The sequence below is a fragment of the Schistocerca gregaria genome, chromosome 2 (assembly GCF_023897955.1).
Source record: "Schistocerca gregaria isolate iqSchGreg1 chromosome 2, iqSchGreg1.2, whole genome shotgun sequence".
Lineage (NCBI taxonomy): Eukaryota > Metazoa > Arthropoda > Insecta > Orthoptera > Acrididae > Schistocerca > Schistocerca gregaria.
The window spans coordinates 658,229,089-658,256,496 of record NC_064921.1 but is presented as its reverse complement, the minus strand read 5'-3'; the positions used below and the strand labels follow the sequence as shown (position 1 = coordinate 658,256,496).

Sequence of the window (27,408 nt, the reverse complement as noted above, 5' to 3'; positions counted from 1 at the left end):
TTTGTGATCCCTTGATGCCTCAAAACATGTCCTACCAACCGATCCCTTCTTCTAGTCAAGTAGTGCCACAAACTTCTCTTCTCCCCAATCCTATTCAATACCTCCTCATTAGTAACGTGATCTATCCACCTTATATTCAGTATTCTTCTGTAGCACCACATTTCGAAAGCTTCTATTCTCTTCTTGTCCAAACTAGTTATCGTACATGTTTCACTTCCATACATGGCTACACTCCAAACAAATACTTCCTGATACATAAATCTATATTCGATCTTAACAAATTTCTCTTCTTCATAAACGCTTTCCTTGCCATTGCCAGTCTACATTTTATATCCTCTCTACTTCGACCATCATCAGTTATTTTACTTCCTAAATAGCAAAACTCCTTCACTACTTTAAGGGTCTCATTTCCTAATCTAATTCCCTCAGCGTCACCTGATTTAATTTGACTACATTCCATTATCCTCGTTTTGCTCTTGTTGATGTTCATCTTATATCCTCCTTTCAAGACACTGTCCATTCCGTTCAACTGCTCTTCCAATTCCTTTGCTGTCTCTGACAGAATTACAATGTCGTCGGCGAACCTCAAAGTTTTTACTTCTTCTCCATGAATTTCAATACTTACTCCAAATTTTTCTTTTGTTTCCTTTACTGCTTGCTCAATATACAGATTGAATAACATCGGCGAGAGGCTACAACCCTGTCTCACTTCTTTCCCAACCACTGCTTCCATTTCATGCTCCTCGACTCTTATGACTGCCATCTGGTTTCTGTACAAATTGTGAATAGCCTTTCGCTCCCTGTATTTTACCCCTGCCATCTTTAGAATTTGAAAGAGAGTATTCCAGTCAACATTGTCAAAAGCTTTCTCTAAGTCTACAAATGCTGGAAACGTAGGTTTGCCTTTCCTTAATCTTTCTTCCAAGATAAGTCTTAAGGTAAGTATTGCCTCACGTGGTCCAACATTTCTATAGAATCCAAACTGATCCTCCCCGAGGTCCGCATCTACCAGTTTTTACATTCGTCTGTAAAGAATTCGTGTTAGTATATTGCAGCTGTGACTTATTTAACTGATAGTTCGGTAATTTTCACATCTGTCAGTACCTGCTTTCTTTGGGATTGGAATTATTATATTTTTCTTGAAGTCTGAGGGTATTTCGCCTGTCTCATACATCTTGCTCACCAGCTCATGACTGGCTCTCCCAAGGCCGTCAGTGGTTCTAATGGAATGTTGTCTACTCCGGGGCCCTTGTTTCAACTCAGGTCTTTCAGTGCTCTGTCAAACTATTCAGGCAGTATCGTATCTCCCATTTCGTCTTCATCTACATCCTCTTCCATTTCCATAATATTGTCCTCAAGTACATCGCCCTTGTATAAACCTTCTATATACCCCTTCCACCTTTCTGCCTTCCCTTCTTTGCTTAGAACTGGGTTGCCATCAGAGCTCTTAATATTCATACACGTGGTTCTCTTCTTTAATTTTCCTGTAGGCAGTATCTATCTTACCCCTAGTGAGATAAGCCTCTACATCCTTACATTTGTCCTCTAGCCATCCCTGCTTAGCCATTTTGCACTTCCTGTCGATCTCATTTTTGAGACATTTGTATTCCTTTTTGCCTGCTTCATTTACTGCATTTTTATATTTTCTCCTTTCATCAATTAAATTCAATATTTCTTCTGTTACCCAAGGATTTCTAGCAGCCCTCGACTTTTTACCTACTTTATCCTCTGCTGCCTTCACTACTTCATCCCTCAGAGCTACCCATTCTTCTTCTACTGTATTTCTTTCCCCTATTCCTGTCAATTGTTCCCTTATGCTCTCCCTGAAACTCTGTACAACCTCTGGTTCTTTCAGTTTATCCAGGTCCCATCTCCTTAATTTCCCACATTTTTGCAGTTTCTTCAGTTTTAATCTACAGGTCATAACCAATTGGACACGTTAGTAAAGTAATTTCAGATAACGGACCGCAATTCAGATCTGCTGTTTGGTCACGCATGCTTCGTAACCATTAAATCAAATCTGTTTTATTTCATTGTACTCACCACATTGTAACCTGTCTGAACGGATTATAAAGAAATCAATAAGCTTTGCAGACTTTATTGTCACAGAAAACATCAGCATTGGGACAGATATTTACACTTATTTCAAAACGTGCTGAATGAAATGCCTCATGACTCCACTGCTTTACCACCTGTTCTTGTACTGGAGAATAAAGAACCACCGAACAGAATCAGAGAGCCTGTACTTTTTCCGAATACACATAAACTTCGATACAAAGACATAATTGATTTGGCTATTAAAAATATAAATTCTGCTGCAGACAAAAGGAGAAAATTACACGGTAAAGCAAATGCAAAGAAATTATATATTGGTCAGAAAGTTCTCATTAAAGCTCATTCATTGTCACATAAGAACAAACACTTGAGTCACAAATTCTTTTTAGTTTACAACGGACCTTACAGAATTCGACGTATACCACATGATAATTGCATTGAAGTCGAAACTCTGCGTACTGGGAAGATTAAATATTTACACCACATTTCACATGTAAAACCGTTTATTGAAAGATAATCTGATTTTTAACTTTGTCTTTGCCATAAAATTTTTCACTTCACGCTACTAGTACAATTTGTCAGACTTAGAATCTGTTAACATGCAACCATGTTTGAAGTTAAATATCCAGTCAAGAACCAAGAGAACTTATTTAAACAGAAATTATGAATGCATTGTTATAGTGAACAGACGTCACAGTGTTATTGTGCGTGTACATTCTTGCTTGTTAGTTGCACGATTATGTAACGACTATAAGGCTGACATACTTAGAACATTTACCAGTACTGCTAATGAGATTTTAATGCAACATTTTGGTTTACTTGAAAATAAATTCTGGATTTAAAGTACTTTCTGTGAGATACCAGGTGACTGAGTGGTTAGTGTGACAGCTACACGATTTTATCACGGCGCTACAAATGAGTAACAATTTACAATGTTGCTTTTGCACTGTATCTGTTTTATATCTGCACAGTTTTTCTGCATTATTCTGGAAAGTAAAACATGTTTTAGTAGTAACTTTTTGGTATGAGACAGCCTTTTCTGTAGCACAACAATACGTTACAGTACAGTACTTACTTCATCACAGCAATAAGCGTAGTAACTACGATATCTATACGCAAAGCATTTCAGTTTTGTTTATCATGAGGTAAGTACATTGACTTCTGTAGAACTTAGCTTTCGGAGGACGATAACTACGACACTTCCACAGAGATTATCTTACAACACGACGCACAGTTTAGCGCTACAGTACGCGTATTTGAGTGACCAATTTTGTACTTGAAACATTTACTTTTAAAGATATTTGAAACACAATGATACAAAGGTTTTCCGTGATAAATTTCATTCCATTGCTGTAATCTGTAACATCTGAGGATATAATTACATTAATCCTCAGGGGGGTACACGCTTACTTTGTGTACCATGTGTATGGCAAGCACAAGGAACCCTAGCTAATATGGTATTTGCTTATACAACTTTACACATCGGTACCATATTTCTCTAACACAGAATTACAGAGCTATCTGATTATTTAACAGAGAAAAAACCATCATTTTACTACGTCATTGACACATGTTTACACAATTACGCAGATGGATAACTTCACACTTATGAAATTGTATTTTGTCAATAGTTTGTGAACTGTTCATAGTTTTTCGGAACCATTGTAACACTATGAGAGCTTTGAATGACGTATTTGCTATGGGATTATGATTTTTAAAGTACCGTTGATGTAGATGACACTTTTGATATGAGCAGAGAATTTTTTTAGGTTTTGAAATTATTGGAGGAAGCTACGACGATTTTGAGAATTTGACTGAGGTGTTATGATGTTATTATTACGATGACTGTGTATTATGCTGTTGCGGTATGTTTATGATCAATAAGCTGTTGCTATATGAGTTGTTCGATTATGCTACATATCTGTTATGATGAAATATTGAAGAAGTGTCGACGAATAAGGTAAGGAATAATGAGTAGTGGTTAGGGACTCTGGTTTGTGAAAAAGGTGGTTGGAAACCAAGAATCGTACTTTAAGAGTTATGAAATGTATGTAAATACATGAATGTATTACAATGCTGGTGAAAATTTTTTGGACACTATTATATTTAAAGGATTTTGTTTCTAAAGATTTGTAACGCAAATTCTCAACCTGTGAAAATATTTTTATATGAGACTGTCACTGTAGCAGAAACTGCTGTCGTAAATTTTTCAGTAAGAAAGGTAAGTGACCACCTGCACATAATGCGTCATGGGCACCCAGCTGTGCGACAGTCGCCTGGGAGAAAAGCCATTAGTGTGTGCCTTTCAAAGGCACAGGTAAAAAAAAGAAGCCATTATCCTCGCTATTGACATTCCTTTGTAGAAAGCATAGTAAATACGACACCCTCAAACTTGAAAACATGTACACTGTAGAGTTCTTAATCTATGATATTTACTGAAATGAAATGATGAGCAACGTTTCATGTCTATTGTTTTGCTAGTTGGAAGATTGTTTACTGCATTACGAAATGCCTTATGGCTAGCGAATGACATTTCACGTCTTGCTTTGCCTATTTCGTTTAATATCTAGTTTCTAGCTGCACTGCAGCATTGGTTAAAGTAAAATTTAATAGATGTACTAATATAGTTATTTTATGCCTACAGACCCAGTAAAAAAAATTATGATCTACTTCCAAGAAAACGAGGGAACATAAATAGGCATTTCCCTTCAAAGGAACTGCATAAATAATTCTTTTTACAATTTGGTAACTTGTCTGCTAGCGTATGTTCTCGTGATGCATCACTCTAGTGTTAAGATGTGACATAGGTATTAAACATTTTTACTGTAATATTTTTTCTGCTTCAGCTTTGTCATGTTTAAGTAAAAGTTATTGCATTTGCTGCTGCTGTTTACGAGGCATAATGTTACTGAATTTGACTTTGTATTACTCTGTTAAGCCAGTTTTACTACGGATTTATTTTTTCTTGTTTGCTGCGCATTGCCTTATATTAGTTGTAATATTGCTGCCTTTTTTGCCAATTTCCATTTTTTTTATCATTGCTGTTTGTGCTAATTGTTTTGTGCTGCTGCATTGCCTCATCCCTTAGTTTAGCATCTGAGCTCAGTAGATTTAAGTTAGCCTAAGAGGGGGTAGGCTATATAAAAGAATGAGTTGCGATGAATTGGAAGAAATGTACTAAGAGGTTATACGAAAAATGTACAGAAAGCAGGTATAGGTAGGATTCTCTTGGAAATAAACGATGGAATGAAGTTTTGGGTTGGACTGCAGTACCAAATGTTACACTGAAAACAAACCCTGCCCTTTCCTCTTGTGTTATCCCACTATGTGTTTGTGTACCCTTGTGTATTTGTTTTCTTCCTGTCTCTGTGTACTGTTCATAGAATTTTTTCTCTTCTAATACTAAGCTACATTCACTATGATGAGGAATACTGTTATCGTCATATATAATTTGCATTAATAACATGTTATTTACTTAGTAAAGATGTTTACATATAATTTATTCTGTTTTGTTCTAATGCTCATGTGTGAAGTTGGTGTTTCAAAAGTTATTCTGATCTTTTATGTATGTACTTATGTCATAATTTTTGTAACACTGATGTATTTGTTATTTCGATTCTTTTGTAAAGTCCCTATTACTACAGATGTTATCTGTATTGTTATGTTCTTTAATGATGTATTTTGTACCTTTGTTATTGTATTCTTATGTTATAAAATTGTAATTTACACCAGTTGATCAAATGAAGTAATTTGTAAGTTACATTTCATTGCACTCGTTTCTGTTGGTCATAGTATATGGACAATATGTGAGAAGTAGGAACTGTTAGTGTTTTCACATGTGTTAATAATTCAGCAAGGGACTGGTTAACAGCATTGCTCATTCTAAAGACATTTCAAAAAAAAATGTGAGTGCACAAGTGGTGGTTTATGGACTTGTTATATTGTCCACAAGACTCTTTGATGGTGATTGTGCACCTGCACAGTCGCAACAGATGGCTGCTGGCCATCTCTACAAGAACTGAAGTGGGTCTGCACCTTCGATGGCCCACCAATACCATTATTTCTACAAGGACTGCAGTGGGTCTGCACCTCTGGTGGCCCACCAATACCATAATCTCTACCAGGACTACAGTGAGTCTGCTCTGTGATGACCTACCTAACAATAGTCTTCAACTTCGACTGACTCTGCTGTGGGTTTGCTCTGTTGTGGTCCATTACCTGTCTATATGTCAAGTGTAAGCACTGTCTTCCCGTTGGAAGGACAACACTACTTCTTGAAGACTGCTTAGAAACCCCCTACTTCCATGTGCATTCTCTTGTACTACTCAGACTTTGAAAAAAAAAAAAAGAAACAGTGTAATTTTACAGTGATGAATGATCATGACTGCCTTTATGGGACTGTGAGAACATATTAGCTTTTGACCAACATTGTAATAATAAGTGTGTGCATTTGATATATTTCTTACAGTAATTATGAAAATTTTTTTCAAATCTGTATGTGCCACTGCCCAAAACAATTTGTAAAATTTTTTGTGGAGAGCATGGGGGCTATGTAAGTAGGCTGTTTAGGTTTTCTTATTGGTAACGCCACGTAGCGCTCTGTATGAAAATCGCTGGCTGTGCTGTGTGCAGTCTGTGGCTGGTTTGCATTGTTGTCTGCCATTGTAGTGTTGGGCAGCGGCAGCTGGCTGTTAGCGGCGCGTAGCGTTGCGCAGATGGAGGCGAGCCGCAAGCAGTGGTGGATGTGAGGAGAGAAATGGCGGAGTTTTGAAATTTGTAAGAATGGATGTCATGAACTGATATATATATTATGACTATTAAGGTAAATACATTGTTTGTTCTCTATTAAAATCTTTCATTCGCTAACTATGCCTATCAGTAGTTAGTGCCTTCCATAGTTTGAATCTTTTATTTAGCTGGCAGTAGCGGCGCTCGCTGTATTGCAGTAGTTCGAGTAACGAAGATTTTTGGTGAGGTAAGTGATTTGTGAAAGGTATAGGTTAAGTTAGTCAGGGACAATTTTTTTGTAGGCTTTTCTGAAAGTCAGATTGCGTTGCCCAAAAAATATTGTGTGTCAGTTTAAGCACAGTCTTGTATAATTTTTCTAAGGGGACGTTTCAACACAAACGGCACACCGATCTCCAACAGTCTACAAAATCTGCCATCGCACAACGTTGCCTCGAGACAAATCACCGTATGGAATACGAGAACACAGATGTCCTGCACAACACATCCCGCTTTTTGGACTTGTATACAAGGAAACGATTGTAATCCGGCTGCCCGAGAACCTTATTAACAAGGACAATAAAAGTTCTGCAGGAGCTGCGGAAACTGGGCACCACACCCGCCGAAGGCGGCATGCGTAATGACGCCCATCAGTCAGCGCAAGCTACCCCCACCACCACAGCCTGCACTTCCCTCGGTCCATACGCGGAGTCAGTGGAGGTGAGAGGCGACAGGTATATATACCACACCACCCGACGGCCTAAGACACTTCTAGCTAGGGCATAGCCACCTATGGTAAACTAAAATACGTAAACAGCGACAAACGTCGGTAAGCCCCTGCATATCAGCAACACTGACTGGCAACTACCAGCTGCTGCTAGAGCCGACCAACAGGCCACAGCAGGGACACCGACGAGCTCGCCCACAGGCGCACAAACAAGCTGCCAACATTCCCTCACACTGTGCTTTCGGTATATGACCTATCGGACACAATATCGATAACAAACCTAACTGTTACAGGTTGCTGACGCTGAACGAGGACTCCGTACCAGCACCCAGCGCCAGCCGCCGAGCAGCACAACGCACAACGCCAAGGTATCGACATGTATGATACCCACTACTAACAAAGCCTATCCTTGCACAAACTGTCGCAGGCAGCAAGACAACCGCTATTGCTCTTACCACCCGACGTAACTATCGGAGAGGTTTTTTTTCCCTTGGCTCTTGCCTTGGCAATTTTTTTCCCTCTGCCCTTAAAGCCGCTACCCTTCGTCAGATTTCGACCAGTCTACCTCCAGATGAGCGCGTATTAATGGTTAATCTTAACCAGACGTACGCAAACATCGCAATACCCACATCTCGTCTCCCAGTGGGCTATCATAAAGAGTGTATGACTACTTTTGATGGACCCATTCTGTTGTCCCATTGTGGCGGCTGTTCGGTTTTCATTTGTCCGACCATCCTAATATTCCCTTGAAAATGATGCAGGATCTGCATTTATCCATTTTCAGACAAATGGAACCTTTTTTGAATGTCAACTCTTTTCTTAGACCGTATTAAGCATGGTAATGTATTGTGTTACTGATGTTTCCACATATATGTCCATTCCTTGCATGCAGATATGTTAAAAAATTGGCAAAAGTAACCTCTTATACAACTTGTAGGTCCTATATTGTTTTATTTTTAAATAGTATACTGTAAATTCTTATCCAGAGGACTGTAAGATTTGAATTCAATTGAAACATTACTTGTTTTAAAAGAAGGTGATTCAACCTATTTTATGTTCTCAGCTGACATCGGATGGTAGTATATTTGAATCTCTTCTTTTCTACAATAAAACAGAGAATGTTTTCGTGCCTACAAGTATTTTCTATGACTTTAATTATCTTAGTGTTTCACTCTGTTTTCTGACTTAGGGCCATACCAGTTATTATGAACAATATGTCTCAGAATTTTCAGTTCATTGCGATGTCTTCAGATGACTTCGATGGTCCACGTACTCTGTGAATCATTGACTGGAAGGACACAAATTAGTATTTCTCTGAATGACAAGATTTATAATATTTGATTACATCTGTTGTTGTTGGCTCCACCAAAATATTCAAATAATAATTACAACCTGATATGGATATCCACCCTTCTGCATCATTTTCACTAGTAAATTTCATGTAGGGGTGTTGTTTATTTAACATCCGGTGCAATACTTAAACCTCTTCTCGATTTCCGTCAAATGTGTAACGTCGATCAAACTTGTACCATATGCATATGTAATATATTTCCCTTCAATTTCTGACTCATTGTTTAGTTACTAATTTTCTGGTTGATCCGTAAAGATATTGGCCAGTTCACTAGCAAGACAACATCACATAACTAATCCATTTTATTGTTTGCGAAATGAAGTGTTGCATGTGAAGTGATTTTGAGAAAACATAAATGACAGTAATTCATTCAGTTTAGTGACCTCTAGCATCCTTAGTTCTCAGTGGTGTAATAGGACTTTCTTTAGTTTCTCAATGGGTTCCAGAACAGGAAAATTTACGTACAGATAGTTTCATCTAAGTAGCAGAGCCTAAGATTGTCAGGGATATGGCCCTCTTTTATCTCTGCAGTGAATTCATTTGCATTCTTAAACACATGATTGATACTGGATACATCCTGGGATACTTACTGTAATACCACGCTGCTGGGCGGTGAGGAAACGAAAGCGAACTATGAGAACTTCAGATTCATTTATTTTACGATGATTCTTGATCCTCAGAACGATGGACGGCAGGTAATATGATTTACCCATATCTATATTGTAGACTTCTGCGATGTGAAATGTCCGATAAGCGATGACGTCTAGGCTGTTAAAACTAGCCCTGGAACTGTCAACTTTAGGTCCACGGATGAGTGCTACCGTTACCCAGCGGTTCCCATGGTGCATGGTATCACTGTCGCTAGTAGTAAAGTTCAGAACTCCTCCACACAACACTGATGTTAATAGCAATATCGTCTACTGCTTTATAAACTGTAAGGCTATAATATCGTGGCATCTTCAGTACCAATACTCGTTAATGATGTGAGCTGTGCAGTACGACTACCATTTACCGGTGTCTTCCACCACAATGATGCGTATCGGACATAGGGTGAAATGCATCGATATTGAACTATGATGTTCCAGCTAAGGTGCTGGACACTCCGAGGGGCTACCGCTACGTACCAGGTTACGCACTCATCAGGCTGTCCCGTATATTCATGACGTGGCCGGCGGCCAAGAAGACCTGCGAGGACGAGGGAGCACAGCTGGCAGTGCCACCAGACCAGTATGCCTTCAATGGGCTGAGGCGCATCTTCTCCAGTGTGCAGGGGATATGGTACGCCAACATTGGAGTCACAGATCAAGTCAGTGAGGGTATATTCCTGGATATATATGGTAAAGTCACCTACAGTGTTTTGGCTTCTGCAATGTTCCAGTTCAATAATTAGGGATGCTGTTTAAAATCCTGTAGGTCACAGTCATTGTTTACCTTTGTGTACACTTATCTTTCCTTGATTGGTTTTAAGTTTTTCCTCTGTTTTACTTTGAATGAGAGGAGATACATTTTCTTACAATAAGATCTCTTCAAATTCAGGTAACATAAAACGATACATAAAATGTGCTATATTCCATGGAACATCTGGAGAGATGTCTGTAGGATGCTTGAAGATCCCATCACATTGTCGGATACACTACAGGCCATTAATATTGCTACACCAAGAAGAAATGCAGATTATAAACGGGTATTCATTGGACAAATATATTATACTACAACTGACATGTGATTACATTTTCACGCAATTTGGGTGCATAGATCCTTAGAAATCAGTACCCAGAACAACAACCTCTGGCCGTAATAACGGCCTTGAAACGCTTGGACATTGAGTCAAACAGAGCCTGGATGGCGTGTACAGGTACAGCTGCCCATGCAGCTTCAACACGATACCACAGTTCATCAAGAATAGTGACTGGCGTATTGTGACGAGCCAGTTGCTCGGCCACCATTGAGCAGATGTTTTCAATTGGTGAGAGATCTGGAGAATGTGTTGGCCATGGCGGCAGTGGAACATTTTCTGTATCCAGAAAGGCCCTTACAGGACCTGCAAAATGCGGTCGTGCATTATCCTGCTGAAATGTAGGGTTTCGCAGGGATCGAATTAAGGGTAGAGCTACGAGTCGTAACACATCTGAATTGTAACGTCCGCTATTCAAAGTGCCGTCAATGCGAAGAAGAGGTGACCGACACGTGTAACAAATGGCACCACATACCATCACGCAGGGTGATACGCCAGTATTGCGATGACGATCACTCACATCTAATGTGCGTTCACGTCCATGTCGCCAAACACGGATGCTACCATCATGATGCTGTAAATAGAACCTGGATTCATCCGAAAAAATGACGTTTTGCCATTCGTGCACCCTGGTTCGTCGTTCAGTACACCATCACAGGCACTCCTGTCTATGATGCAGCGTCAAGTGTAACCGCTGCCATGGTCTCCGAGCTGATAGTCCATGCTGCTGCAAACGTCGTCGAACTGTTCGTGCAGATGGTTGTTGTCTTGCAAACGTCCCCACATGTTGACTCAGTGATCGAGACGTGGCTGCACGATCCGTTACATCCATGCGGATAAGATGCCTGTCATCTCGACTGATAGTGATACGAGGCCGTTGGGATCCGGCATGGTGTTCCGTATTACCCTCCTGAACCCACCGATTCCATATTCTGCTAACAGTCATTGGATCTCGACCAACGCGAGCAGCGGTGTCGCGATACGATAAACCGCAACCACGATAGGCTACAATCCGACCTTTATCAAAGTCGGAAACGTGATGGTACGCACTTCTCCTCCTTACACGAGGTATCAGAACAACGTTTTACCAAGGAACGCCGGTGAACTGCTGTTTGTGTATGAGAAATCGCTTGGAAACTTTCTTCATGTCAGCATGTTGTATATGTCGCCACCGGCGCCAATCTTGTGTGACTGCTCTGAAAAGCTAATCATTTGCATATCACAGCATCTTTTTCCTCTCGGTTAAATTTCGCGTCTGTAGCACGTCATCTTCGTGGTGTAGGAATTTTAATGGCCAGTAATGTACTTGTGCATTCGTATATATATACATATTTCGTTGGTAATAAGAATCCTATCAAACATTCGTAGAGTGAGCTTTTACATATACCACTGAAATAGCAATTCTCACATAACTGAGAACAGACGAGATGGTGCAGTGGTTACGACACTGGACTTATAATCGCAAGGAGTACTGTTAAAGCTTCCGTACGACCACCCAGATTTAGTTTTCACCGTGACGTTTCGACGAGTTTGATACTCACCAACACCTGATCAAGTGTTGAGATTTTGCGAATGCTTCTATATTTATGTGCATAGGAGAGGTACTATCTCCATCTTGCTGTATGTGGTAGGGTCTTCCAGATTCTGGATCTAATAAACAACATTCTACGTGATACTAGGCTCAGTCAGCATCATGAAGATACTTGGAAAATGCGACGTGAAAGCCATCTTCTGATCACTAGTGAAGACAAAAGTATTTTTTCTCAGCCAAGGATATACTGAACCTTTACCAAACAGCCAAATATAGGCAACCACTATGAACTTGGCCAATGTTGCAGCGGACAAATCCGGGGTCATATCCCGAAAATTTACGACCCGAACCATAAGTGTAGGGGCTAGGGACACATAAAGAAATCAGCAGCGGTCGAGCACAAACTAAGTTAAGTACATACATTTGATTTTCAGAACAGTAAAATTCATGTGCTCATCCAGCACCTATTGAAAAAGGATAATAAAGGAATGTAGAAAATAAGGATCCATGCGAAACTTGTCACTGGGGACTAAGGTTAGCAACTAAGTGCGGTATGCAATTCCACGTTACATGTACACGCCGAGAGCGCACCCTGCGGTGGACAGCATGCGAGGCACGGCCATTCGGGAGGACGACGGTTCAATCCCGCGTCCGGCCATCCTGATTTAGGTTTTCCGTGATTTCCCTAAATCGCTTCAGGCAAATGCCGGGATGGATCCTTTCAAAGGGCACAGCTGACTTCCTTCGCTGTTCTTCCCTAATCCGATGAGACCGATGACCTCGCTGTCGGTCTCCTTCCCCAAAACAACCCAAGCCGACCCAACACACAGCCATACAGAGAATGGAGCACAAACTCCCACACGTAATAGTCAGACTAAACCTTGTTGTTCCTTAGCCTGGTGAAAGAGGCAGCAACCCAACTACTGTAAATATGATAGTAAATGTACCATCTCAACACTTTGCTGGAAGATAGTGAGGTTCATAAAGTATGGTCATCGATGCTGAGAACTCGAGTAACGGGCGACAGGAGGCGCCAGTAAACTGTCACACGGACGCGGCTGTTGATGTCAGGGAGTGTTTAAAATAGACCACTCTGAAGAGTCTGACGTTTCACATGATACTATGCTCTGCTACAGTTCTCTCGCCGACGCTGCGCTGGCTGTTAACGCGGACTTCTCTCTCGGTGCTCCTAGGATGGCCTGCGTTGTATGACATAACAACGTGGCACATACTACAATTTTCGCACTGTCCGTGTAATTTGTACAGCAATAGAATCTGTGCAGGTGTAATAAGCATGACGCCCATGAGAACTTCGTGGTGTGTCATTACTGCCACCATTTTGGAAAACCAAGAACTTTTCGTCAAGGAAATGGCCGATATTTGAGCGTTTGCTCTATCTGTGTTGAACATTGCTCACACATAATATTGTTAAGGAATAAGAAATATTGGAAAAGACAAAATATATTAAGTGTGTTTAGTGTGACACAAATCCAAGGACTAACATAGGTCAAGATGTGTTCTGTTTTTGTAGATTCAGAAACTTGACTATACATAATCTTACGACTGAAGAGCATTAAAGCCGCTCAGTTTCTCTCCCATTCTGTAATTGAATGATACTACCTATCAGAAAACAATGACGGGAAAATTACTGATGAAGTCATGCCGTACGTTACTTCTGATTTTGAATGATGAAACCATGTTAGAAAACATGGTAGACTGTCGTATTTTGCAGGATGCTTTTATTGTACAGTTATATATATATATATATATATATATATATATATATATATATATATATATATATATATATATATATATATATATATATATATATATATATATTTCCAACTTCCGAAGGCCGAAATTGGCGATATATAATGACATTACTGTCCCATTTCGGCCTAAGGCCGTTTTAGATGTGTTGCATCGGTGATGTGCGCGTCGTATTTAAAACCTGTTTCATACTACGTGAGAGCAGATACTTGTCAAGTGTAATCGGCAAGTGCTAGCGACGAAGGGAATTTCACGCCAGTCCAAGAGTCGAGGTGAGTCAGCAGCCTTGTACCGCTAGAAGCCGTTTCATTAGCCGCCAACCTGTCCACCTGCCTTAGCGATCGCTAATCCTGGTCGCTACAGACGTCAGGATATGTAGTTCTTCTACAGCCGCTTTTCAAAAATCTAGCATTTTTATCATAGTAGTTTTATTTCTTCTCCAAACAATCTCAAGAAAACACAAGCGAAGTGTGGATCTACTGTAACATACGTCAGCTATCCTAATGTTATTTTGCTACTCCACTGCGCCCAAGGTCTTTCGTCTGGTTCTTTTGTAATAGCTGCCGCACGACTTCTACTGCGATCTGTGTTCACTATGGCTAACCTAACGTTGTTTCTTAATGAAACTCCTGTACTGCTCCAGGTCGTCCGGTGTCGTATCTTCCATGGCAGCCTAATCAGCCCGACAATTATGGAGGCAAGGAGGACTGTGTCGACTTCAACATTATCGGATTATCTAACGACGTGAATTGCGAGAATCCAGCGCCATTCGTTTGCGAGCGCAAGCTTTCGGTTGGCGTGCCACCTACCTATGTCTGGCTGGACGATGCCAGCCGCTTCTACAGGGTGCACAAGGAGAAAAAAAATGTATGCAGAGGCAGGCTAGGTGTGCCGTTCCGAGAACGCTACGCTCTCTGTCATTGACACGTGGCGCCGTTGTGAGGCTATACTGAGCCTCCTCGAGCCGAAATATGAGTTCTACCTAAATGGCTTCACAGATGAAGCTGTTGAAGGTGACTTTGTTATTGATACAGGTTCGCATATTATATACTTCTTGAGTGGCTCCATCGGCTACTCGAAACATCTCATCCGAAGTAGCGTAGTACTGCTGTTGTATGGGCGTTATAGGAGTGACCGGTGTAAGCGTAGACATTGTTATATGTAGTACCTTAATATGTACACTTAGCACTGTGCTCTGTATGTCGAACAGTCTTCAAATAAAAATGTCACAACTTTTAGGACCTGATGTTTCCTGCGCAGTCAGTGTTTTCTTCACAGTCATACTCCACTACATAGTGGGCAACGACTGTCAGTACAGACTATCCGTTTTGCGTCCACACATCCACACTTCAACACCCGAACTGCTACTCAAGGGAAAATAAGGGTTAATGGTTTGCTCTTGTACTTACAGGTAGTTACTAACCCAAGGAACATACTTTTAATGGCTGTAGTTATTAATCTGTAAATGACGTAAATACTGATGAAAGTTGTTCAGTACAGCTTCCTCAGTCACCAATAGCGATATGTTGCACTTATAATCGTTCCATCCCACATATAACGTGTACTGGTTGATCCTTGACGTGTAAACCTCAGAACGCAGCACAGAAAACCAGCAAAGTTTGTTATCATTTCTAGTGCTGGAACTATATTCTCTGAGATTCAAGAATTGCACAATAAATAATTTCTTAAATTACTATTGCGTTCTTCGCCTTAAGATTATTGGACTTAATTAAAGAGAATTTTACACAGAACCTTTTTACTTTTATTTACAAAGCTTAATTTGTGGTCGTTCTGCAAAAATTGAACATATATTTGTACATATTCAATTGTTATAGATTAAAGACAGTATTTCCTGTGGTGTCACCGCCAGACACCACACTTGCTAGGTGGTAGCCTTTAAATCGGCTGCGGTCCGTTAGTATACGTCGGACCCGCGTGTCGCCACTATCAGTGATTGCAGACTGAGCGCCGCCACACGGCAGGTCTAGTCTAGAGACTCACTAGCACTCACCCCAGTTGTCCAGCCGACTTTGCTAGCGATGGTTCACTGTCTACATACGCTCTCATTTGCCGAGACGACAGTTTAGCATAGCCTTCAGCTACGTCATTTGCTACGACCTAGCAAGGCGCCATATTCAGTTACTATTCAGAAAAGATAATATTGTGGATCATGTACCGTCAAGAGCGACGTTCATCATTAATGGATTATAGTTAAGTATCAAACTTATTACGTCCGCTTTCTGAATTCTCATTCCTTGTCTTGTTTGAGACCTCACGCCAGTATAATTCTTCCCTCATCACGCCAGCCTGCGTGAGTTAAAAACGCGTGTATTTCGGCCTCCACTAGTAACACGGTGTTGGCTCTTCTGCCAACCCAACAATTCATTTGTAAATCTGGCGTGCAATTTACTTATACATATTCTGCAAACCACTGCTTCTGCCTTCTTTGTTACCGAAGGTTGACTTCGGAAGAAACTTGGTGGATTTGTGTAATGTACCATTTGTTTATAGAATATGTGAACAAGAGGCACAAACTCTGGAATAAAATTGCACATAATCTTTATAAAAATGCGGTTTTTAACCCAAAACCAAAAACAAAAGTGCAGACATACGTATCCATTTTATCAGAATGACCACAGAAGATGCTTTTCTGTAAATAAAAGCGAAACGCGTTTAGTTAATTGCTTAATCTTAAGACGGAGAAAACAATAATAATTGTTTTTAATAGCAGATCCGTAAGATGGCTAAGGAAATCAAAATAACTAGGTCTTTATCTATCTGAAAAGAACGTTTTACTGTACACTTAGGCATCAGTCAGATATTTGATAATTATACCCTATTGCTTTAACTTAAATAGGAATTAGTTCGATAGCTAAAAAGGAAACGGGAACTTGTGACCACAGGTCATTGCATAGCCCACAGTGCAGTATTTTACAGAACTTTTGGACTAAGCATATCACTGATCTCAATAAATACTTTTCATGCTACAACATTAGTGATATTTGGTTTGTGGGGCGCTGAACTGCGCGGTTTGTCAGAGCCCGTACAAATTCCTAATCTTTACACAGTCTAAACTCGCCACTTTCACGAATGGTGATGAAATGATGCGGACAACACAAACACCCAGATCTCGAGCTGAGGAAATCCACGACCCGGCCAGGAATCTAGCCCAGGACCCCGTGATCCAGAGGCAGCAATGTTAGCCACTAGACCACGAGCTACGGACATGCTACAATACTAACGTGGTTGGTGGCCAAATAAATCGAAATTCAGGTATGGCATGGCGTGATTCAAGTTTAACATTAGTTCTTAACTGTACCAATGAGGCGAGAGGAACAATCATTACAACTGGAGTCACGAATGATGGCGGTCGAGTCTAGGCTTGTTCTGCGAACTTCGTCACGCACTCTCCGACAGCCAATGAGCACTCAGTATTGTTGTGAGCGCTCTGCAGTGAATGTTGTAACTAAGGCAAATATTAAACGTGTTCGTAGCGAGCTGCTTAGTGAATTTCCATTTCAAATGTAAGAGAACGAGGGGCATAATTTACAGGAAACACGCTCTCTTCAGGTTCAAAGCAGCGACTTGCGCGTACGCAACTGTCGCTTGGAATCGGCAACAATGCAATCCACGTCCGTGCCTCGTGACATGCGCGAATAGTCATCGTTCGTGGATCGGAGTACAGTGGTAGCCTTAGTCATCTATACTGAAAAGTATCGGCTGTTAACTTGACAACATGTTCCAAAACTCACTTCAAATTTAGCTCCCACACACGATAAGAGCGAAGTAGCTCAATCAGTTTGGAGAAATAACTCGTATTTTATGGAATTAAAAACACGATTTTTCCCTCTTCTTTTTCCTGTATCAGCATAGGAATAGTAGTTGAGATCCTTAGCTATCTGTAGCAGTCCCGCCGGTAGTATCAAACTAAGCAAGCTGTCTCTGAATCTATGTTTTGACACGCAACTGCAGAGTGGACAACGTGGGACGGACCATTAACCAAAGTTATCAGTAGGTACTTAACTGTGGAATCTCTCGAGAGTCTAACGGGGCCAGCTGGAGGCAAGGAGCTGATAAATGGTCAGGGCGGTCTGTCGATTACTGTAAGCCGTGGGAACTTGAGTACGCCATGTACGTGTGAGGGTACAACATGTGATGTGAAAGGGAACTGACTACTAGATATCAGTAGAGGTGCAACCGCCAGTATAAAAGGAGTGGTGAGTGCTATCTTGATAGTAGATAGGCAGGAACAGCAGAGCAGGCAGCACGAGACAGCTCACTGACTTCGAACTTGTACTACTCATTAGGTTACACCTGAGTAACTTTCTCACCCCTGGCATTTCAGCCCTTCTGATGCTGCCCGAGTCGACCGCTGGTGATGCAACTGTGCAGCGGAAACGCGAACGAACAACCACAGCTAAAACAATACCGTTCAGACCTCATGTAGTGACTCAAGGACCACACAACAATGCAAGTGGGTGGTTGCAAAGGAACACCTCAAATCACTGGCGAGTTTCAAAGTGCTGGCAGCAGTGCGCAGGTAGTTGGAAGGAATGTGGTACAACGGTCGAGCAACTCCTTAAGCCACCCATTTCTGCAGTCAGTGCTAAGAGACGCTTGTCGTGACGCCACGTGATAGTAGACACTGGAAACAAATGATCTGGAGCGAGGAAATACTCTGTACCTTTTGGCAGTCCCATGGAATTGTTTGGATTTGACAAATATCTAGAGAACTTTACCCGCCATAATGTTTAATGACAATAGAGAACTACAGAGGAGGCGACGGTATGTGGATGTTTATCGCTCTTAAGAAAGCGCTAAATGTGGAAAGATATAAAGACATTTTACTGTATAGTGTGCAGTATAGGAACAATTTGGTGACAATTGTTCTTTTTGTCAGAATGAAAATGCCCCTTATTGTAAAGCAGCGTCGTGAGAACAATAACACTCTTGAATTGTACTGCTCTGGCCAGAAACCCGACCTGAAACAATGGAACGCCTGTCGGATGTGTGAGAAGGTCGACAACGTTGCAGCCTCCGGCATCGAACATGACTACCTACCCTTGTTTTGGCCTTTGAGGAGGAAAGGCCTGCCACTCCTTCCGAGACGTTCAGACACAACATTAAAAGTGTCTCCAGCAGAATCGAACCAGTCATAAAGACGAATCAGACACCTAGATTAAGGTCCACTATTAAGGGTCCAGATGCTTTTGATCATGTATTTTATATGCAAAGTCTGGGAATCCTGTAGAAGCTGGTAACAAATGGCTATGAGCACTATGGGACTCAACTGCTGTGGTCATCAGTCCCCTAGAACTTGGAACTACTTAAACCTAACTAACCTAAGGACATCACACACACATTGCCGAGGCAGGATTCGAACCTGCGACCGTAGCAGCAGCGCGGCTCCGGACTGAAGCGCCTAGAACCGCACGGCCACCGCGGCCGGCTAACCTGGTAACATACTCTGTGGGTAACTCAACGTGTCATCTGAATGTTTCAATGGGATTTGCGTTTCTTTTATACACTGACCAGTCACAATGTTGCAACCTGTGAAAAGTATGATTAACCACGTTTTGTAGAGGGGGGTCTTTGCGATATGTGCAAGAAGAGATTCCATGAGGTGCTGGCAAGAATGTGGAACCATGCCCACTCAAGTGATGTGCACAACTGCGGTAAGTTTCTCGGCTGAGGATCCATGGCACGTACAGAGCGATCGATGTGGTCCCACAGCTTCTCGATTAGGTTCAAATCCGTGGAGTTTGATGCCAGGGGATACGCTTCAATTCTGCTCCTGATAAAAATGTCATTGTGCCGAGCAAAAGTAAACAGCTTTTATTTGTGGATATGGTCCCCAAGAATGGGTGCGTACTTTTGTTGATCCATTGTGCCTTCTGGAATACCAATATAACCTGGGAATGCCACGAAAACACCCCACGCTCTACTCGCCAGCGGCCATGTGTCCGATGGAGCATAAAACGTGATGTATCTAATAAGGCCACCTATCACCACTTAGTGGACGTTCAGTGCCAGTGTTAGCGAGCCTTCGTCGGCGATAAACAACAGACATAACCCCTTGGTTCGTGTGGGCGGACAGTTGCTCAAGAGTTGGGAGTCTATTCTCCCCTTGACGCCCCTGTTGTCTATGGGCCGTGGTGCTCCACAATTCCCCAGCGCTGGTTTTCGATGGCGCCATTTTACCATGCGCGGTATACTTTAATCACGGCGGCACTTGGGTATTAATATTTCCCAGCAAGCGTTTCAGGAAGTAATTTACATTTTCAGGTGTGTTTTTCTCTGTGTACAACACCATTTTTCTGATTTTTTTAAAAGTGTTATGGTCTTCATCCTTCTGTTGTCTATACTGCAATGTATAAAAACTCGCAGATTGTAGGAGATTGCCGATATTTATATTTACTCACGGTGAAATTTTGTAGAACTTTTACTTACAATTTTCTTGGGTCCATTTGTGCAGAGATTGGCACACATGAAACACCACATAATTATCTGTTCACAATGTACATCGAAATAGCAAACTTACGTAAACAAACAGTTAAAAAGATATTCTTTAGAGAGGTAATGCTATAGGTCTTCTACAGAGTATGATATACTTTTTTACAGTGTGTATTTATTTATAATCTACATTCATCTAGTGTCAATGATTACTCAGCAATACACAGTTAAGTGCCTGGCAGTGGGTTCATCGAATCACCATCAAGTTTTTCTCTACCGTTCCACTATCAAACAGCGCATGGGACAAACGAACGCACAAATCCTTCCATGCGAGCTCTGATTTCTGTTATTTTATTATGATGATCATATGTCCCTATGAACGTAGGCGGCAAAAAATATTTTGACACTTCGAGGGGAAAAATAGTGACTGAAACTTAATGAGAAGATCCTGCCGCAATGGGAGCCTCTGTTTTATTGATTGCCGCCCCACTTCGCCTATCGTATCCTCGGCATTCCCTCTTTATTTCGCTGTAATATGGAACGAGCAGCCGCTCTTTGACCTTTCGATGTCCTCCGTCAATCCTATCTTATGCGGATTACACAACGCACAGCAGTACTCCATAAGAGGACGACAACTGCAGCTTAAGCAGTCTCGTTAATAGACCTCTTGCATTTTGGAAGTGTTCTGCCAATACATCGCAGTATATTGTTTGGTCCCCCCTAAAAATATCTATGAGATCACACAAATATAACGTATTCGTAAGTGCAATGCCTGAGTATTTAGTTGAATTTTCGCCCTTTAGATCTGTGTGATTATTATTATTCTGTAACGAATGCTTAGTGGATTCCTTTTAGTCGGCCGCGCGGTTTCAGGCGCCATGTCGCGGACTGCGCGGCCTCTCCCGCCGGAGGTTCGAGTCCTCCCTCGGGCATGGGTGTATGTGTTGTTCTTAGCGTAAGTTAAAGTAGCGTGTAAGACTATGGGCCGATGACCTCAGCAGTTTGGTCCCTTAGGAATTCACACATTTGAAACTTTTTTTTCCCTTTTAATACTCATGTACTGTTCCGAGTGGAGGATATGAATCATGAGCTCAGACGGTTCTGCGATCGTGTAAGCTGCAGATTCTTTGACTTGCGCCATAACGTGGTGGGCTTTAGAATTTCACTTCGGTCGGGCGGCCACTACACACAGGATTCGACTACACGTGTAGCGGGGGCCGTGTAGAGGGGTCTTAGGCAGTTTCTTAGGTTAGAGGGTCTCGGGAAACTACAGAAGGGGCGTCAGTCTAAAAGAGTGCAGGGCAGACACAGGAAGGTAGACCTAGCAACAATCAGTACTGTAGCTGTAAACTATCATTATTCTTTTGCAAAGTAAACAGACCTGCAAACGCTTACAGTCTGTCCTGTCGACGATGCTACGGATAGTGAGCTCCGCCTTCGTCTCGCATGAAAGACTTTACCATTTCAACTAACCGCCCGAATCCAGAGAGAACCTCGTCCGCTCCAAAGCACCATATTATGCTCTTTATTTACTCAATGGGGTACTATGATATTTTGGACTTCTTTCCCAAATGGTGTTATGTTTTGTGCATGTGTGTCGCTATTGCGGACTTCTGTCTGTTGTGTGTTAAGGCTATAATGTACTCTGTAGACCTGTTGTTGACGTCAGAGATAAAATACACCGGCGGAAGAGAAGTCGCAGCACCAAGAATGAATTATGAGACATAAAGTCGGCAGGAGAGTATTTGAAACGTCCCCTTAGAAAAATTATACACGACTGTGCTTAAGCTGACACACAATATATTTTAGCGCAACGCAATCTGACTTTCAATAGTCCCTACAAAAGAATGGCCCTATACCTCCCACAAATCACTTACCTCACAAAAATCTTCGTTACTTGAACTACTGCTATACAGCGAGCGCCACTACTGCCAGCTAAATAAAAGATTCAAACTACTGAAGGCACTAACTACTGATAGGCACAGTTAGCAAATGAAAGATTTTAATAGAGAACAAACAATGTATTTACCTCAATAGTGTTCAAAAGTCATAATGTATATAGCAGTTCATGACATCCAGTCTTACAAATTTCAAAACTCCGCCATCTCTCTCCCCACATCCAGCACTGCTGGCGGCTCACCTCCAACTGCGCAACGCTACGCGCTGTTAACATCCAGCTGCCCAACACTACAATGGCAGACAACAATGCAAAGTAGCCACAGACTGCACACAGCACAGCCAGTGATTTTTCATACAGAGCGCTACGTGGCGTTACCAGTATAAAAACCTAGACAGCCTACTTACATTTTTACATCTCTAATTTCCTGCTAATCGCTTCAAAGGGGCTGTATTTACACCACTGTGAGGATGCAAATGGGATACCTTTTAAATAAACGCCTTAACAGTTGTATTATTTACCTTCGAGATTGGACGTGCTGAGTTGATGTTAGTCAAAACGCCTTTGAGGCGACAAAGACGCCCTTATCAACACCTCACTGAGTTTGAACTAGGTCATGTCAGTGCAAAAAGACTTGGCAGGATTGTGGATACATTCCTACCACTGTACATGTCTGCTGGAAGTGGTTTTCACAACAACGTACGGTCGCAAGGAGACCGGGCTCAGGACTGCCAAGTGGCACTATCGAGAGGGAAGACCACTGTTCAGCGTATGGCTCTGGTGCATCGTACTGCATCTGCAGCAGCAATTTGAGCAGTAGGTAGCAGCACAGTGACTCAAAGCTATATTACAAATCGGTTACTTCGAAGATAGCCCAAAGACAGACACCCTGTAGCGTGCATTCCACGGACGCCAAACCATCGCCGTTTGCGACTTGAGTGGTGTGAAAGCAGAGCACATTGGAGGCCAAGGTGGAGGTCTGTTATGTTTTCTGATGAAAGCTGGTTCTGTCTCAGTGCCAGTGACGCTCGTGTATTGATTACAAAAAAAGGCCAGTTTAGGGCCTCCAACCAACACACTGTGTGCAAAACACAGCGGACTTACACTTGGAATTATGATCTGGGGTGTGGTTTTGTACAACAGCAGACGCAATCTTGTGGTTATCGCGCGCACTTGACTGCAAAATTGAATTTGACCAGTTGCGTTGCCTTTCTTGAACAGCATTCCTGGGGATGTTTTCCAACAGGATAATGCTCGTCCAGATACCACTGTTGGAACCCAACACGCTCTCCAAACGGTCGACATGTTGTCTTGATCTACTTGACGCCAGATACATCCCCAGTCTGGCACATATGGGACATCTTGGAACGACAAATCCAGCGTCATTCACAAACAACAATAACCATCCCTGTACTGACCGACAAAGTGTCACAAGCATGGAGCTCTCGGAAACCATTCGCAATAGAGCAGATGTCCATATCAAGTTTGTTGTTCAGAATCACTAACACTATCGCGTCTCAAAGACTGTATCTCTCCACTTGACTCACTCTTTATGAGTGAGTGTGTATGTCTGTATAAGTTGCCAATTGATGGTGGGCATGAACACTTGTAATCGGCGCAGTATAGTTACGTTACGATGACACACACTACTTTTACATTTGGCATGCCGATGTACAGTGATCTTCATGCTCGTGGGAAGCGTATAATCAATGTGAAGATACTTGAAACGCTGATGGTGAATATGTCGTAAAAAATTTAAAGCCTACGATCAGATGATGATAGCATAGCTTTGTCGAAATCGTTCACGCAATAAAATGCCTCTTTAGAGATCATGGCTGGGGAAGATTCCATCAGTTCCTCATACATTGCAGATCATCCTCAAACTAACCATATACAAGTACACAGATAGTAGGCCACTAGCCCATAGGTATACCACTTCAGTCGATTCAAGTAAACAACTTGGATTAGAGAAGCTGTATTTCTTTGCCGAGATCGCTAATAACAACCGCTATTCTCGTTAACCGCTTTCGGTAATCAGTGTTACCATCTTCAGATCCTGAAGTAGTAGTAAAGGTATACTGTTTCATGAATTGGAAGGTACGTATCAGATTCGAAAACTGATGGGTAGAGAACTGACGCATGGGTCCGATGATTTCGTTGTTTTCGTTGTTTGGTCCCCCCCCCCCCCCTCCCCCCACAAATCAAGCAACCAAGTGACGTATCTGCATGTTAAAACTAAAACAACTTTTTACACAGTTAAAAGTGAAACAAATGAGCCTTTGGTCACAATTTTTTGTCTTATTAACCAGGTTTCAACACTTCTGAGAGTGCCTTCATCAGAATTTAGACATTTAAAGTGGTCTATAACATGATTACAAAAATTATGGGGAAAAGACATCCTCTGTCTTGTATTGTTAGTCAGTATGTCGAATTTTTATATATAAAAAATTGTTTGCCCATAAATTTGTAATTATGTCATTGACCACTTTAAATGTCTAAATTCTAATGAAGGCACTCTTAAAAGTGTTAAAACCAGGTTAATAAGGCTAAACAATTGTGACCAAGGGCTCATTTGTCTCAATTTCAATTTATAAACGGTCATTGAACCAAGCAACCATGCTCAAAAAAACTTTACACAGTTATTCACCACATACATTTGTTTATGCCATTCACACCAGAGCACATCAATGGAGTCACGGCACCGCTAGTTTCAAATATGTGCTCTGTTGTGAATGGCACAAGGCACAAGGAAATGTATGTGCCAAATTACTGTGTATCCAGTTGTTTCCGTTTTCACATGACTTCATATATATTAAAAAATATGTTCTACTTACTTGCTAAAACGTGTGTGTATGTAGTAACGTGCGTCTGTTATGCTTTTGACAGTTTATGAATGCACGCGTATGCTCTAATGGCAAAAAGTTGTTTCTTATGTGATATAATTTGAATTTAATAATTTTCAATTTTTTTACGTTAGTTGTAATTTGAGCCTTTGCTTTCTGCCAAATTTAATGAGTCTTCGTCAACGGGAAGTGCCAATAGGTTTTGTTGAGTAAGTTAGCGAGTATCAAAATATGTGACATAAATGGCCGAATCTTTTGTTTGCGATGACATAGAATCGTAAATATTTTAAACCGCCAAGGGAACATATACCTTAGTAAGTGAAATAAATTTGAATTTGATACGCCAAACTGTTCACGAGGAAAAGGGGTCTTAGGAGACAGACAGACCAGCATACAGAGAGATAAAAATTGACAAAACAATATAGTATTACAAATCAATAATTGTCGGATTTTATTCCTTTATCTATATTGTGAAACCCTACTTCTTGCTAGATTTTTGATTCCAGGTGAACGGGACGTATCGTATAGATTTTGTGGCGTGGGTTTGCGAGTTTCGAAATACGTGACATAAATGGTCGACTATTTTGACTGAATTTACTTAGATAATTAACCGTTTTACACCACCAAGGTATCACAGACTTCGGTATGTGACACAACTTTGAAACTGACACACCAGTCTGTTCAACAGACAAACACACAGGTGGATGAAAAATGACAGAAAATATTTTCCGTGTTGTAGAATTGGAAGCCAATAATTTTCGGAATTTTTTCTTTACTTGTACTGTGAAATCCTACTACTTGGCAAATTTGATGACTGTAAGTCAACGGGAATCACCCTACAGGTTTTTATGAGTGAGTTTTGGAGTACCAAAAATATGACATAAATGGCCGTATCTTTCATTGCATTGACTTAAAAGCTAACAATTTTTACACTGCCAAGAGACCATAAATCTTAATTTGTGATATGAATTTGAAGTTGATACATCCACCCGAGAGCTGGAGAGCTGCATCAAACCAGTCTCATCAGGACTGAAGACCACAACAACAACAACAACGTCCACCCGTTGCTGAGAGAAAAGGCTCTTAACAATAGGACAGACAGACAATCAGGTAGACAGCTGGGCCAAAAAGTGATCGTATAAGGGTCCCGTTTTTACAGATTGAGACATGGAACCCTAAAGAGACCCTATGCTACCCATACTTCAGGTAAAGCTGTCGTACGTCGGCGTACCGTTTGCTACTCAGGACTGTTAAATTTCTTGTAACTACTAAAAACTATTTTTCCATACTTCCTTCACTATTATGACTTCCGTGATGTTTCACGAACTTTCATTCTAATATGTTAAATAATTTTCTCAACCTTCTCATGTTACAATTTTTTTGTCTGCTGCTGCCTCTCTCTCTCTCTCTCTCTCTCTCTCTCTCTCTCTCTCTCTCTCTCTCTCCCTCTCCTTCCCTTCTTGTGTGTGTGTGTGTGTGTGTGTGTGTGTGTGTGTGTGTGTGTGTGTGAGACAGCTACAGAGAAAATATTCATGATTTGTCAGATGAGCTCCACCTCTTTCGTAGTGTACTTAAAATACTGTAACGTTTGTATAGTAACCGAACACATTTATTGCCTCAGTCACCCATTTTCTTTTGACAGGCAGGCACCAAAGAGACATGGAGTATCGAGTGTGGAATCCTGGCGAGCCAAACAACTACGACGGTGGGAACCCCGAAAACTGCCTGGCTTTGTCCTGCAGGAGCTTCTACGACATGCGCTGCGACCTGGAACTGCCTTTCATCTGCGAGATAGCGCCCATGTAATGAGTTGTCCTTCCAGAAAACTGGGCCTAAGGGGGTAGCCTTCTATCCTTACCGCATATCAAAACTAAGGTAATGGAAAGTATGGACTGCCCTAGATCTCAGTAAACCAATGAAGCCGAATGAAGGACTGAATTGTTTTGTGCAACAATAATGTGAATAAATGTTTCTCAGTAGGGCGCAGCCACTCTCATTTTATGCTTAACTACTTTACGAATTCGTTGTATCATTTGGTTTTAGCTCCTCTAGTAGTGTGCTTGGGTACTTTGGTGAGCAACGTAATCGTTCCTTTGGAAGCTCAAGCACACTATACAGCTGTTATGCGCTTCTCCCGTCACTAACAGCTCTGCCGCAGTCGCTAGTAGCTCTGCGTGGACCGGGTGTATTCGAGGCAGGGAGGTAATCGTTTCTCTGGTGCCGGTTAATTGAGGGAAACTGTCGGAAGTATCAGTGATGATCAACCGCATAAGGATGGAAAAGACACGCGAAATCACTTCATTAAGCTAAAATGTTGA

The 27,408-nt window shown here is 41.4% G+C and overlaps 1 protein-coding gene across 1 annotated transcript; it reads left to right on the top strand.

Moving 5' to 3' along the window:
* The first annotated feature begins 10,017 nt into the window (after positions 1–10,017).
* LOC126335924 (tetranectin-like) lies at positions 10,018–26,896 on the top strand. Its single transcript, XM_049999398.1, has 2 exons — positions 10,018–10,195; positions 26,733–26,896. The coding sequence occupies exons 1-2, from the start codon at positions 10,018–10,020 to the stop codon at positions 26,894–26,896; spliced, it is 342 nt and encodes a 113-aa protein (XP_049855355.1).
* The last annotated feature ends 512 nt before the right edge of the window (positions 26,897–27,408 follow it).

Excerpts from the sequence above, each read along its gene's own strand:
- LOC126335924 (XM_049999398.1), top strand. The coding sequence starts at position 10,018 with ATGACGTGGCCGGCGGCCAAGAAGACCTGCGAGGACGAGGGAGCACAG. Across the intron at positions 10,196-26,732 it reads TATATTCCTGGATATATATG|GCAGGCACCAAAGAGACATG; the intron begins GTAAAGTCACCT and ends TTCTTTTGACAG.